We start from the raw sequence: 16670 nt of genomic DNA, 5'->3' as shown, positions 1-16670 counted from the left end.
AAGATCTGTACTATTGACGAAATGCTGAAGGGTTTCCGTGGAAGGTGCAGCTTCAGGCAATACATCCCGAGTAAACCAAACAAATACGGGAAAAAAATATTTTCCTTGGCTGAGAGTCGTGTATTTTATACTGTGAAAATGGAGATTTACGCAGAAAAGCAGCCTGATGGTCCATTTTGTATTGACAACAGTCCAGCCAGTGTGGTGAAATGATTGTGTAAACCCATTATGAATTCAGGACGAAATTTAACCTGTGATTACTGGTTCACGTCAGTTCCTTTGGCCAAAGAATTAAAAAAGAAGAAAATAACTTTAGTTGGGACAATTAAAAAAAATAAAACGTGAAATTCCTGAAATATTTGTTGCAACTAAAGAAAGGCCAATTCGTAGCAGTTTATTTGCTTTTGGTCGTGAATGTTTATTAGTTTCGTACGTCCCAAAAAAAAAATAAGAATGTCCTTCTTTTGTCAACCCTCCATGAATATGACGAAATTGACGAGGAAAGTGGTGAAGCTTGCAAACCAGCAGTAGCCCGATTTCAATAGCCATAATCCAATGTGGGGATCTCTAGGAACAAACTCTAAAGGAAAAATCTTGGAAAACTTATAATTTCTAAAAAGTTAAACCTGCTAAACGACGGTCAACCAACCCGATACAATATTCACATGGGTTCCTCATTAGCCATTGATTTATCAATTTGCGATCCTGCATTATCACCAAAGCTTTCATGGGATGTAATACCGTTTTTGTATGGTAGCGATCATTATCCCATTAAAATTTCTATGACAATTAATGACAACAAGATCAGTAAATCCCCGATTCCAAAATGGAACTTGAAAAAAGCAGATTGGTTTTCATTTAAAACCTATATCCAATGCAATTACCGAACATTAGAAGAAACCACAAAAGATCAATCTATCGATGAAATATTAAGTTCATTTACATCACTATTATATACCGCTGCTAACATTTATGTAGGAAAAACAAACATTTTGAAAAGAACTTCTCTTCCATGGTGAAATGCAAATTGTGACCGAGTTATGAAACAATATAAAAATTCTTTTAACAAAATGAAGCGTTGCAAAACTGTAGAAAACATCATCGAATATAAGAGATTACGAGCCCAAGCCAGATATGTTACAAAAACAAGTAGAAGAAAATCTTGACAAGAATGTCTGTCTAGTATTATTAATTCTATGCCTATAGGTACTGTATGGGAAAAGGTTAGAAAAATATCTGGATGGAATAGTTATGAAAAAATTCCGTTCTTTTATGGATACAAGGAAATATTATCATCCGACATTGAAATAGCAGAGTTATTTGCTAAGCAATTCGAAATTAACACTAGTAACAACAACTATTCCAAAGACTTTTTAAACATTAAGATACCTACAGAACAACATTTAGTTGATTTTATTGGCGTGGAAGATAACCCCCTCAACAAACCATTTACAATAGAAGAACTAAATCTACACAAGGATCTGCTATCAGTTCAACACTTTTTTTGATTTCAATAAATGAAATATTAGATAATTTACCAAAACTTGTTCAAGCAAAGATTATATGCTGATGATTTAGTATTATATGCAAAAGGAAAAAATATTTGCACGATACAAAAAAATCTACAATGTACAATAAATCATCTTGAAAATTGGTCAAAAGCTGTGGGAGTACAATTTTCTACTACCAAAACAAAATGTACATTGTTCTCAAAAAATCGACATTCTACAAAGCCAAATCTGCAGATATATGGAAACAGCTTAGAATATGTTGATCATATAAAATGTTTAGGTATGTTTTTTGATAACAAACTCTCTTGGAAAATGCACATTATGTACGTCAAGAAAACTTGCCAAACTGGTCTGAATTTATTGCGAACTCTGTGTAACAACAATTGGGGTTTAGATTTTAAAAGCGCAAGTGACACAGTAGTTTCGTTGATTTTCGCTCCGTAATAAACTTCAAATAATTGGGGAATTACAAGTTAAAAAATTCAACAAAGTTCAAAGAGTTAAAAGTTAAGTGCATACAGGTGATAGTAGTGAATAAAAGAAATACCATCAGACAAGTAAGATATAACCATTTTAAATAATTTTAACAAGTTTTGAGTAAATAAATAATTGCGAGAAATATTAAAAAAAACTGGTTTTGGCGAATGTTTTGAGTCCGAGGGGTCGACCCGCTTAGGCATTCCTACGCGTTTTTTGGTTTCTTGGCAGATAAGAAAGTAATTAGTGCCGACAAAAATTAAATATTAAAATAAAAGCCTCATAAGTTTATTATAAAAATCCAGATCCGGCCTTAGAATAAATTAGTTTAAATTAATTAATATTTAAATGGGAATAAGCCACAATTAAAGGTTAAAATACATTTATTGACGTTTCAATTTCCACTTCGGAAATCGTTCTCAAAATACAAACATTAGTAAATTAGATGTAAATAAAATGCCACAAGAAAATAGCTTCAGAACAAAATTAGTTTAAAGTTAAGATTAGAATTAAATTAAATTAAAATAATAAATATTAATTGTTATTGTATTAAAAAAGTTTAATTAATATAGGAAAATACTATATTGGTGTATATTAATATAGAAAATATATATTAATATAGAAGGTAACAAAATCGAATAAACAGCAAAAGAAATAAACCAGAACACGATAACTCATCCGACGAGGAGGAAGCCTTCAAAAGAAGCAAAGCTACCTTAAGAACACCTCCAAAGGATAACATAAAAAATCGCGAAATGGAAGAACTAAAGAAACTACTAGAAGAAATAAGTAAGGAGATTAAAACGGAGATAAAAGAGCTGAAAACAGAAATGAAGGAAGAAAATAAGGAGATCAGAAGATATATAAATGAAGTTAAAGAAGAGATAAAACTAAATAATGAAGAAATAAAAATCATAAAGCTGGAAATAGAAAGGGTGAAGTAAGAATGGACAAAAGAGAAAGAAGAACTGAAAAGAGAAAACGAACTAACCAAAACCGATAACAAAAAGATAACGGAAGAATTAAATGATCTAAAACACTCATTGGAAAGATTAGACAAAAAAAAAAGAAAGAAGAATATAATCATTAGTGGAGAAATAATAGACTCTGAAGACCCAAGAACATTGAAAGAAGGAATGACTACTATGTTAGAAAATCATCTTGAAGTCAAAACTAATATTAAAAGAGCACAAAAAATAGAAAGCTTTAAGAGATAAAGCAAGAGAAATGAGGGAAAATGGAAAAATGGTCAAAATAGGATACAATAAAATCACAGTAGATAGCAAGGAATGGAGATGGTGCTATAAAGAAGAAAAAGTAGTGGAAATAGAGAGTTCAAAAAACTACCAGAGCAACATAAAAAGAACCAAGGAGAGGTCAAGCAACGAATAGAGAAAGAAGAATTACAAAATAAACCGGACAATGATGATAAATGTTTAGTTTTAAGTAGTAATAGGAATAGGATTAGAAATGTAAATGATAAGTATACCATTAGAAATATGACTTGTGATAGGAATATGGGTATTAGGCATACTGACAGTAGTGATAATATTATAGTTAGGGGGAATATCAAAAATGGGCATAGCATAAGTAATGAAGGTAGGGAAAAATTAAATATTAACATTAGAAATAAAAACGGTAATAAAATAAATAACGGATATAATGTTAATACAAAAACCAGCGAGCATGAAATCAACATTAACACCAATAATGGAGAAGCAGAATACAGTAATAAGGAAATACATCTTAACAAGACAAATCATATAGGAATAGCGATATGGAATGTGACATCTCTGAGCGGCAAGGAAATAGAAGCTGGAAGAAATGGAAAAAATGAACGTACAAATAATGGGAATAAGCGAGACAAAAAAGATAGGGAAAGCACACATCAATATCAATGAGAAATATAGTCTATATTATTCCGGAGTACCACAGGGTCACAGAGCAAAAGAAAGAGTTGGTATAATAGTTAATAAAAGAATAGAATCAAGAATAACAAACTACGAAGCAGTATCATCTAGAATAATCACAGCCCAAATAGAACTAAAAGACAAGATAGGAATAATACAAATATACGGACCAACAGAAGGTAATGAAGAAGAGATAATGATAGAATTCTACAACGAACTCCAAAACGCATTAGACAAATTAAGAGAGACAAGAGAAAAAATAGTAATCTTAGGCGATTGGAATTCAAGAGTAGGTAAGGATATTAACAGGGGATTAGGATGCATTGGACAATATGGGGAAGAAACATTAAATAGAAATGGAATTAGAATGCTGGAATTCTGCCAAACCAATGACCTGATAATAGGAAACACATTCAGTGAACAAACCATTAACGACAAATATATATTTGTGGCTGAAGAGAGAAATGCGAAAAGCTTAATCGACTATATAGTGTATACGAGAAACCTAGAACAAAATATAAAAAACATCTTAACGGAAAAGGAACCCGAACTGTCTACACAACACAGGATGGTCACTGCAAAACTGGAGGATGAAAAAATGGAGGAAGTGGAAAGAAAAGAGTACAAGAAAGTAAATGTAAACAAACTAAAGATACAAAGTGTGCGAGAGTTTTACACGGAGGAAACTAAAAAAAAAATGTGACAAATAGAGCGCTAAAAAGAAACATGGACAATGAAAGAAAGATGGAATACATACAGTGAAGTATTAAAGACAATAGCAACTGAAGTGTGTGGAATCAAAAAATATAATAAACAGTTAAAAAGGACAAGGTGGTGGAATAAAGAAGTGAAGACAGAAATAAAAAATAAGAAAATAGCATGGAAAAAATACCTCGAAACGGGATTAGAAGAAGATAAAGAAAAATACTATAGGCAGAGACGATTGGCAAAAAAGAAAGTCACACAAGCAAAAACAAAAACATGGAAAGAATTTGGAGAAGAACTTCAGGAAGAATATATAACAAATAATAGAAACTTTTGGATGACAATACGACACATAAGGCAGGGAAAACGAAAGGAAATAAACGCAGTAAGAGATACTTCAAACCAAATACAAATAAGCCCAGAACAAATAGCTAGGGTATGGAAAGAATATTATGAGAAAAAATTTGATACCGAAGTAATAAAGGAAGACAATATAATCAATGAAGGAAAAATCTAGTATTAGCATTCATAGACATAAGAGCAGCATTTGACACGATAGAAAGACATATTATAGGGAAATGCTTAAGGAAAATTAACGTAACTAATGCATTGATAAAATTATAGAAAGTACTTACAAAGAGGTAAAAGGAAGGGTACAAATAACAGGGGAAAGATCGGAAGCATTTAATTGGAAGAGAGGTATTAAACAAGGAGATAGTCTCAGCCCTTTGCTATTCATAATAGTAATGAACGAATTGATAAGAAACACTAGAGTCAGAACTAATCAACTACAGACAATAATAGGTTACCGCAGATTACAACCGGTAACAATAGAGTCCTTAATGTATACAGACGACATAGTACTAATAGCAGATTCCGAGAATAAAATGCAGAAACTAATGGATATATGGGTAGAACAAATAGAAGAACTTAAAATGGAGATAAACGAGGAAAAAAGTAAGATAATGATAATCAGCGGCAAAGGAGATAAGGAAGATAATCAAATAAAGATAAAATGTAAAAACTCAGAATTGGAAATAGTAGCAACTTACGAATACCTGGGAAGTATAATAACTAATGATAAAAAAATAGACTGGGAAATAACAAATAGAGCAAAGAAATCAAACAAGTTATATTATGCGTTAGCCCCAATAATGGGAAAAAGAGAACTTGCACGAGAAACAAGAATAAAAATATATAACACCGTGATAGTGATACCGACTGTGCTCTATGCAAGTGAAAACTGGACAATTCTGGAAAAACATAAGAGCAGGATAAACGTAATGGAGATAAGACATCTAAGAAGGATAGTTGGAAAGACAAAATGGGATAGATTAAGCAACGAGACTATTAGGAGAATGGCCAACCAGGAACCGATAATGAACAAAATAGCAAAGAGGCAAATGAACTGGTATGGGCATCTGATGAGGATGCAATCCAATAGAATAACAAGAAAAATGTATGAAGCAAAAAACATTTGAAAAAGAAAAAGAGGCAGACTAAGAAAAAAATGGATACAGAAAGTAGTAGAGGCGGGAAAACTTAAACAAAAATCACTCGAGGAATTGAAAATAATGGCAGGAAACAGCAAAGAATGGAAGAGGTGGGTAAATGGAAATTAAAATAGCTAGCCCAAATCCGACACCCTGTTAGGGTGAAAGGAAGGGGAGAAAGAAAGAAAGAAAGAAAGATTTTAAAAGCCTTATTAATATTTACAAATCATTTATATGATCAAAGATTGATTACGGATCAATAGTTTACGCTTCTGTCAAGAAAACATTACTTGCTCAGCTCGAAACTATACAGAATACAGGATTAAGAATAGCCACAGGAGCTTTTTGTACCAGCCCAATTGAAAGTCTACAATGTTTAACTGGTGAACCACCTTTGAAATTCAGGATAATGTATTTATCGTTAGCTTATGCTTCAAATATTCAATCGATAAAGTCACATCCCGCTCTTCATAACACAATTGGGGACCGTTTTAAAGATATCTATATTAATAAAACTCGAACAGATCCTCCATTCTACAAGAGAATTCGAAGGTTGTTATCCTCTTATAGCATTCAATTTCCATACTTCTTTGATAAGTCGACTACGGCTGAATTTTCACCATGGACAATACCCTCTTTACAATGCGATCTAACCCTTACCAAATACAACAAATTTAAAACTCCTCACAAATTAATAAATCAAAAATCATTTAACAAACTGTCCTGTTTTTCTGATCATTATCACGTCTATACAGATGCATCCAAATCCATTAATGGTGTAGGATCAGCAATCATCACTCCAAATACCACATTGCAATTCAAACTATCACCTATTAGCAGTATTCTCTCTGGAGAACTGTATTCGATTCTACAAGCATTAATTTATATAAACAACCACAACATTTCCAAAACCCTGTTAATTACTGACTCTCTTAGTGCATTACATTCAATAAAATAGCTCTATACCAGTAATCCTATCGTTCATCTAATACAACATCAATTACACCTTATAAACCAGGCAAAACAGCAAATTCGTTTCATCTGAGTTCCATCACACACTGGTTTGGAAGGCAATGAACAAGCGGATCATTACGCTCGTGAAGCAATACAAAATGCATCATCAATAACAGTGAATACAGTGTCTGTGCCGGTTTTTAAATCACTTGTAAAAAAGAAAGTGCTAAGGAACTGCGGGAATAAATGGCAACAAACAAAATCATTTCTAAACACTATTAAGCCTACAACACATTCATGGTGTGAAATAAACATTGACCGCCGGGTATTCGTTAAAATGACTCGATTGCGTATAGGACACAGCAAACTAACTCATGGTTATATTATCGTCAAATCAAATCGCCCTATATGTGATCTTTGTAACTATGATATATCCATACCACATATTTTGGTAGATTGTCCCAAATTTATTAATGAAAGAAACAAACATTCAATACCTCGAAATATCAAGGATGTTTTAGGAGATAATTGTAATCCGAAAAACCTCTTTAATTATCTAAAGCATATTAATATTTTAAACAAATTGTAAATAAGTTTAATTTACTTATATTAATATATAAACAGGTTTTACTTTAGTTACTAATAACACCATATTGTGAAATTAATCTTAACTTAAATATTGTACTACAAACCTACCCACTTAATTGTAATGTACAACTCTACAAATCCTGACTGTTTGTAATTTAATTAATTGTATATTATGTCCTCCCGCTAATAACTCCAAGTAGTTGATGAGGTTAATAAAGAAAAAAACATATTTGTTCATAAATAAAATATGCCTTTTTAGGTTAACCATTTTATTTAACATTTTTTAACAAAAGTTATAATTATAAAATTATATTTTCTTAAAAACTAAACAATATTTTATTTTTCATCAGTCTTCAAGTTTAAATTTTACTCCTAAAAAGATAAAGTTGTATTAGTGCGTATTAAAATTCTTTTGAGAATCTTAATCTTTTCAGAAAATATGTAAGATAAATACTATTTACTGTATAAGTACAATAAAACAAAATACGTAACTGATACTGTAACAGAATTTTAACTATGTTTCCAAAATTCTTTGTTTCTATTTTCAGAATATCTTTTTATTACTCATTAGAATAGCCAGATAGAAATAATCTCTTTAGAGACTACTTCCGTTCATAATCGCGTAATATTTTTCCAGCTTTCGTTGTCGATTGTCGATTAATTGCATAATTCTTTAGCGTTCTGTTTTCCTAAACATTTTGCATTATTATCCGCCACTAAATTTTTCTCGGTATTCTTCTTTTGTTTTTTCTTACCGATATTTCTAGTACCACTGGTTTAATTATTTTATTAATATTATTATTTTGAAATCAATTATAAAATTAAATAAAATTTCTATATTATTGAATTTCGATATATTTAACAAACAAAAAAAAAATAAGTTTTTAATTCATAGACTTTGGAAATACTTTTGTTTTTGGCTACTGTTTAATAATAAACAGGTGTAGAAGGAAATAAATAAAATTCAAATGTGTTCAATACAATTAAATATAATGTTAAAATCCATTGGAAAATTGTTTCACGTAGTAACAAATCACTTATGGCAATGTTCCCTATCTTGAAAAACTAAAACTGTGCAACCCAAATTAAATTAGCTTTAAAAAATAACAGAAATAATTTTAGTTACTGATTAATAAAATCAAATCTTATTTTTATTATTTTTGCTATTAACGGCAAAAAATGCAAAAATTGCGTACGAAATCTGCACTCTTCAACTTAAAACCCATTTAAATTTTTGTCCATAATTCACTTTGATCAAAAGCTCTTAAATTTTTACCGTCAAGTTGATACTAAAAAAGTGTTGATTAACATTTTTGTTCATCCTTATCTCAGATATGTTTTTTGTTTGAAACATTTTTTTCTATGGCGCGCGGCGGGCAGATTCTTGGTAAATATATGTTTTCTGTTGCCCTACCTACGAGGGGCTGTTTTTGAATAGTTTTTTGTGACAAACTTTTTTGTATCTTTTTGGGGTCCCAAAATTGACATTCTTAGTAAAATTGAGCATGTTCGTGTGACTTTGAGAGATTCTGTGGCATTTTCGTCTCCGATCACTGCGACCGGAGTATTATTTCCTCGTACGTTTAGGTTATTATAATACAAATCGTCGCAAGTATCACAATTTGACCAACCATATCTTGATTTCCGTTAGTCCTAGAATATCTAACATTTAACAAGACTATTTTAAAGTATAGAAACTAAGTTTTCTTTTTTATTTAGTAATGTATATAGCTAACGTACAGGAAAAAGTTGTAAGAAATTTAAAAAATAGTTGGCAAACTTCAAAAGCAAAAATCGTTAAAATTATAAAACCGTATCTTGCATAAAGTTAGTCCTAGAAATTTCTTTTACAAATTTATAGAACAATGTTTGCGAAAAAATAATTCTAAATACTTTTACTAAACGTCATTTTAAAGGGGGAAGGATACACTTTTTTCTGTAAAGCCAGGCCTATACCTAACCGCCGTAGAAAAAAGTTGTGGGGCAAAAAAGAAAAATCGGTTGTGTGTCTGTTTTTTCTGCTTCGTTTTTGGAATATATTTTTGTCAAAAAAAAATATTTTTGACTTTAAAAGGCGGCATTTTAATAGAAAATTTAATTTTAAACAACTTTTCTATAGATGTATGCGTACAAAAACTGCATAGAATTCACTCAAATGCACCCTAGTGCATAGGGACAAATTTATCCCTTTATCAAAAATGCACTCCTTTAAGGTAGCACTCCGCAGTTTTTCATATTCGGGGGTTCTTTAACCATCTGAAACAATAAAACCCGTTAAACGTTAAAGACGTTATTACTATTTAAATGGGAATAAGCCACAATTAAAGGTTAAAGTACGTTTATTGACGTTTCAATTTCCACTTCGGAAATCGTTCTCAAAATACAAACATTAGCTTGTAATTTAAAACTAATATTTGTATTTTGAGACCGATTTCCGAAGTGGAAATTGAAATATCAATAAACGTACTTTAACCTTTAATTGTGACTTATTCCCATTTAAATAGTAATTACCTTAAAATGCCACAAGAAAATAGCTTCAGAACAGTTAAAGACGTGGTAATTCTTTGTAGCACTATTTTTTTTAAACATAATCAATAGCCTATTACTTTTATTTACATTCCATGAATATGTTGGACTTTTCTGTAATATTTTGGGATGGTAAGAAGTACGAAAATGAAAAAAAATCACCTTCTATAAATCCAGCATTTCCTCCTGCGTGGAGAATTATTTGTCGTTTCCGTTCCCCACCAGTATGACCTTGCCATATTTTCTTGGCTGCATCCTTTGAGAATATCCATGTTTTGTCTAAATATATAAAAGTTGCCCCTTCTTCTTTAAATTTGGTATGTTTTCTGATAAACTTAATTTTCTTGTCTACAACAAAATTACGCGCTTTTCTTTTACCTTCTTTGTTAAATTTGAAACGTCATGTCATGTTAGATTTGCCATAGTCTCGTTTTTTCCAATGTCAACAAATTTGCTCTGCTTTAATTAAAACACAATTGTATCTAAAGTTACATGATCTTTATTTACACAGATTTGATATATGGTAACTATTACATCATGGTAGTTGTCGTTTTCCGAATAGTTGTTACTATTCTTATTATTATTTTTTAAGCCCTTCTCTCTATTGAGATTGTCGAAAATAGGCCTCTCCTTATTCTCTCCACTTATCTCTGTTGTTTGTAAGACGTTTCCACATTGGTCCTGCAGTTCTTTTAATATCGTCATCATCATCATCATTGGCTTTTACAACTCTTCGTGAGTTTTTGCCGCGTTTACTATTGCCTTCCATTGATTCCGATCCTGTGCTATTATTTCCCATGGCCTTACTTCCATCTTCTCCAGGTCTTCCCTGACTGCGTCTTTCCACCTTTTTCTAGGCCTTCCTGTCGATCTTCTACCATCTGGTCTTTCCCAAAACACATTGCTAATCAGTCTGTCGTCATCACTCCGTACCACGTGGCCTGCCCATCTTAATCTATTGGCTTTTATGTATCTTACGATGTTTCCTTTCCCGAAGAGAGTCTCTATTTCATTGTTGTATCTGCTCCTCCATTCATTTGTCACGCTGTCCCTGCAAGGACCATATATAATTCGCAGGATTTTGCGTTCCCATACTAATAGCTTATTGATTTCTTTCTTTCTCAATGTCCATGTTTCACTTCCATATGTCACTGTTGGTCGTATTATGGTTTTGTACATTTGGATTTTGGCACGCCTTGAGAGAAGCTTTGACCTCATTAGATGTTGAATGGCAAAGAATGATTTATTCCCCGCCAGTATTCGTATTTCAACCTCCCGTTCTCCTGTGTTTTTACTGGTAATTGTTGCTCCTAGGTATTTGAATTCTTTGACCACCTCAAAATTATGATCGTTTATGGGAATGTTTTGTCTTATTCGCTGTCGTTCCTTTTTTGATACGACCATGTATTTAGTTTTTTCTTCGTTTATTTTCAGGCCTACGCTTAGTGTTGCTTCTTCAAAGTTCGATACTATATCCTTAACTTCCAGTGTTGTCTGTGCTACTGCATCTACATCATCTGCAAATGCGAGAATAATCTTTGCTCCTCTGGCAGTTATGTCTGGTTTGACTCTGGTATAGATTTTTCGCATTGCATAGTCCAATGCTAGGTTAAATAGTAATGGGGACAGCGGGTCTCCCTGTCTGAGTCCGGTGCTTATGCCGAAAGCCTTTGAAGTTTTGCCTCCTATTCTAATTTGTGCAAAGGAATTGTTGACACACATTCGCGCAATCATGGTCAGCTTCTTTGGTACGCCTAACTCGATCATTGCACTCCACCGTTTTAAGCGATTTATGGAATCATATGCTTGTTTGAAATCTATGAAGATCTGGTGTACTTCTTTATTATAATAATTTTAATATCGTCGCTCCAGCGTATTTGCGGTGTTTCTCGTGGTCTTTTGGCTTCATATGGCCGACAATTCTTGATTTCTTTATTCCATCGGTCATCCTCAAGACTTTCGTTATGTCTAGCCATTTCCATTTCAGTTTAGCTACCTGTTCGACAGTATCTTTTACTTTTGATCCATTATGAATGTCTTCATTGGTTTTATGGTCTTTGAGTGAGATACCCAGCATCTGTCGTTCTAAAGTTCTCTGAGGTTTTCTGATCTTCTTCATGTTTATTTTAGTGATTGTCCAGGCTGGAGCTCCATATGCGTACAGGTAGGATACAGGAATTGAACATTTCGGTTCGCAGTCTTTAAGTTATATTTTTATTTTTAAGTACGTATGAGAGTCTTCCAAATGCTGTCCATCCCATTTTTAAATGTCTGCTTATTTCGGTAGTCTGATTTTCTTTGCTTTCCCTGATATTTTGACCCAGATATGTATATTCATCTACGTGTTCTATCTCTGTCTCTTGGATGTTTATCATGGGTTTTTCATCTTTGTTTGACATTAGTTTAGTTTTGCTGAAATTCATTTTCAGTCCTTTTTTTTGGGGATTCTGTTTGTATCTTCTCATCATCGTATTCAGTGCATTCCACGTGTCGGCTATTAGTACTACATCATTTGCTTATCGAAGATGGTTCAAGTATCTTCCGTTAATAGGGATTCCCTTATTTTCACAGTCTTTTGACTTAAAGATATCTTCTAGGGCAGCTGTAAATAATTTTGGGGATATTGTGTCTACTGGTCTTACGCCTCGGTTGATTTTTACTGGTCTTGTTTCGTTTCCATTACTCAACGTCACTGTCATTTCAGCTTGTTCGTAAATATTATGTATTAATATTCTGTACCTGGAGTCAATCCGGTTGTTAACTAATGTTTTTATTATTGCCAACAGTTCCACGCTATCAAAAGCTTTTTCAAAATCTATAAATTTTTCTATTTTTTCTATTAGGATTTTCAAAGTACATAGATGGTCACAGGTGCAGTATTATATATATATATATATATATATATATATATATATATATATATATATATATATATATATATATATATATAGGCGAGCCTTTCTCGCATCCTAATATTCATGTTTTTTGTCGAAGTGATCTTCAATTTTTAAATCTCTGGCGGTCATTGCATCTTCGACATCTTTTCTCCATGACCGTCTTGGTCTACCTCGTTTTGTTTTAGTACGCACAGTCCATTTTCCTATCTTTTTTGGCCATCTATTTCAGGCATTCTCTGCAGGTGTCCATACCAGTTGAGTCTATTTTATTTTAGATATAGTTATTTTATTTTAGATCCTAATTTTGATTCGATAATTCTTAAAGGATCACACATGCGTTACTATATAGTCGTTAACGATTTAAAAAGACCATTATTGTTTTTTTGTTTTTTTTGACATAAAGTATTATGGTAGTTACAAATAAGAGTATCTACATCCAAAACACGTCTTGGTATTTTTAGTAAGACAGCAAGCGGACAGATTTTTACAACATTACCAATATACGATCTTTAAAATTTGACACAAAATATTTAACTCGATGAAAACAGATTTCATTTTACCCTAGCTGTACAAGTGTACGCAATACCGGCATTGTTCTAGGTTAAATATAATTTTAATCGTTTCTTGAAATTGAATTATTTTTAAATTTTGGTATGTTTTGATTATCTTCATAAATTTGACGGTATTTATAATTTTTTTGTAATTAGTGTCACCAACTTTTTAGCTATGAAATTTACATCTATCTATGTCCTAGACTTTTGAAGATGTCAATTGTCGCTACCCACCCAAAACATCACCCTAAATATTGGTTTATAGTTAGTCAGTGGAATGGTTGCTTGTTTACTTACCCCAAATAGACTATATATGAAGATTATGCATTCGAGTTAAGGTGAACTAATTGAAATTAAAGGAGGAGTTTAGTCTTTGTGACAAAGAGACTCAAATGAAACTGAAAGGAAAATTCTCTAAAATCTAAAATCCGAGCAATGATGTACGGCAAGGAATACTGAATAATTAAAAAGGTAGAAGAACCATAAGTGCATATTTAAACCATTGTTGAATAGAGTGACAAAAAATGGTATTTATTATTGCGACGTATATTTTATAATGGTACATTTTACTATGGTCTATAATTACATACAATTATTTTTTCCTTGCAACTTTTTTGTTTAAAACTATGAAGAGACACCATTAGTGACTTACAGAAGCGACAAAAAGTTACGTATACGTTGGTCCTCCAACCTTTCTTGATAATTTCTGCTGCAGTTTTATAAAAAAAAATAAAATTAAAAAATCAATTAAGTGGAACATTCACGTTCCAATTTGAACTCCCACTTAGTAGAAATACCAGTTGGATAGTCGGCTCCACTCACGCTATGACCAGCTATTAAACTAGTTCTCCAACTTCAGTCCTAGTCTATTTTAACGGTGGTATACATCTCTCAGCCAAAAAATGTATTAAGTAAAGTCTACGCAAAATATAATCAGGAGGAGGAAAAAGGAAGCAGCATTTTTCTTGTTAGCCTTACCATTTGAAAAGACGGAAAAAAAATATTAGATAAAGAAATTATTCGTTGACCATGTGAACTATTAGGACACAAACTTGCTTAATGTTGTTGATAACGATGATTACTAAAACTAGCGCAGAACTCTAGAGTGGCACTGTTTCCGTACTTCAACATCACATTCAGCAGGTGTTGTTGGGCGGTTTTCCGCACATTGCCGTTCGCGTATAAAGCACAACTAATATCCCATAAACAGAGACTACTTATTTCTGTAGATATCAATAAATTCAGAAGTTCTTTCAGTGTTTATAACGGAAGGCGTGCAGCAGGTACCCAAGGTCAACCGCTGACTGAGGAAAGTTTTGATCCGACTTCCGACTCCATCATCCTTCGAATCATCCCTTTTAATGTTCCGACTCATACAACTAGATTTTCAATAGTCTAGCAAGTTCACTTACGTACCGATATCGAATCCAATTTTGGAGGTTGGACCACAAGTCGGACTAAATATCGGAACGTGAATGCCCCGCTTTAGGGAAAGTATAGATACAGCAACGATTGATAAAAATGGAAGAGCATATATCAAGATGACTAGGGTACAAAGGATCGCTAAATTGCAATTTTCTCAAAGGAATAGGACTATTATATTAGACTGTAGTATGTGGCTATAACTTCTTTAATTTATTCTTTCGGAGATGGATTTAACACATTGTTGAAGGGATACGTTTATTGGTCATGCATCAAAATTACTCGTTACAAAATATTGATGTAGGGCCATCGACCTGGTAGCGAGAAATTTAAAATATGCAATGTATATCTAACAAACAATCATGATTTTAGACACATATTCCTACTTTAGATTTTAGTTTTTAGATTTCGATTGGAAAAGCTCCGGTAACCGTGAAATGTACCGTAAGTAGATTAATAAGTACTGCACATAAACAATGATTTTATAAAAAAAGTAAATATTTAAAATTCCAGATAAGGCACGTGTATGGTTCACAGGAGAAGGAAACCAAAAACTTGAAGATAGATTGTTTGATATATCTGTGAAGCACTTTTATGTTATAATTTCTGGGCTTATAATGATGTAATGATTAATTAACCTAGTTCTGTATACTTAAAAGTTTTAAAATTACCTTGATAAATAGTATTGTGTCCTATAATACTTCTTGTATCATTTTTTACAGGGACACCCACCATCAGTATAGTCTAAAAAAAGAAATTTAACATTGTACGTAAATATATTATAATAAGTAAACACAAAAAAATACATTAGGTGCCTTAAAAAAGGACATTTATTATTCATGTAATTATATTAAATTTGAGTTAAATTATTTGATCTTATATACTAGGATGTTTAAGTTACAACAGGAATTAATAACATGGCAACGTTCCATTCCAAATTTAATTTAACAATATTTAACGGATTGTTACCCAAGTATTTGTAGCATTTGTAAATTTATTGGAATCCCCGCGTATATGTGATAAATTGAAATCCCCATATATATGTTTGAAAAATCAAAGAATATTTTTAATGTTTCTCAGTTCCTATCTTACAGGTTAAAATACGCAAAAAGTATTTTCAAGTCCTTCTTAAGTCGGCTCGAGTTAATATAAACCATTTTAGAGTTGTTTATTATTTAACAGATGTGTACTTCCTAGGTATTTCTTTTATTGTTTTATTCGAACTGTTTGATATTGCGTTTTATAATAAATGATTTGCGTTTCAACCATCGTTTGTTTATTCCAACTTATGCGATCAATTTTTAAAGATGATTTCGTCACTCTCAGTGAAGCCGCTGTCAGAGGCAGTTGGTTTCGGTGTTGGTCCGAATTTTCATCTAATTCGTAATGGTTTTTCCTTATTGTTTTTTTTTCATCGGAATTAGTGAAGTTTTTTAGTACGTAGCAGTTCAATGTGTAGTTACAGAGGTTAGGTTTAAAGAGTCAATCAAAGGGGACAGTTCGTTGCTATGTGATGATATAATTTGTTTAAAATAAGTGGAATTTTACTTTTATGTAATATGTCGAATTTAGAAGAGTAACCACTCGTTTCGATGTTTAAAAGATTTGTGTTAACATATGAAAAGTAAATAAGATG

General features: G+C 32.1%; 1 protein-coding gene across 4 annotated transcripts in view; it reads right to left on the bottom strand.

Moving 5' to 3' along the window:
• The window catches only part of LOC140433395 (uncharacterized), a 57185-nt gene that overhangs the window by 2927 nt on the left and 37588 nt on the right, over positions 1–16670 (bottom strand). Inside the window, exons 3-4 of one of the 4 annotated variants that reach the window (XR_011949952.1) lie at positions 15706–15778; positions 7891–8010 (exon numbers count right to left, since the gene is read on the bottom strand). The exons of 1 other annotated variant lie outside the window; for it this stretch is intronic. Coding sequence is in view for 1 of the 3 variants with exons in the window: in XM_072521408.1 (XP_072377509.1) it covers positions 7998–8010 (13 nt within the window). In the remaining 2 variants the exon portion in view is untranslated. Of the gene's footprint in view, positions 1–7890; positions 8011–15705; positions 15779–16670 lie in introns of those variants that run through there. 2 more of the 4 variants (XR_011949953.1, XM_072521408.1) reach the window with 2 other exon arrangements.

Source organism: Diabrotica undecimpunctata, chromosome 2 (genome assembly GCF_040954645.1).
Source record: "Diabrotica undecimpunctata isolate CICGRU chromosome 2, icDiaUnde3, whole genome shotgun sequence".
Classification (NCBI taxonomy): Eukaryota; Metazoa; Arthropoda; class Insecta; order Coleoptera; family Chrysomelidae; genus Diabrotica; species Diabrotica undecimpunctata.
This window is presented reverse-complemented; position numbering and strand designations above follow the sequence as displayed.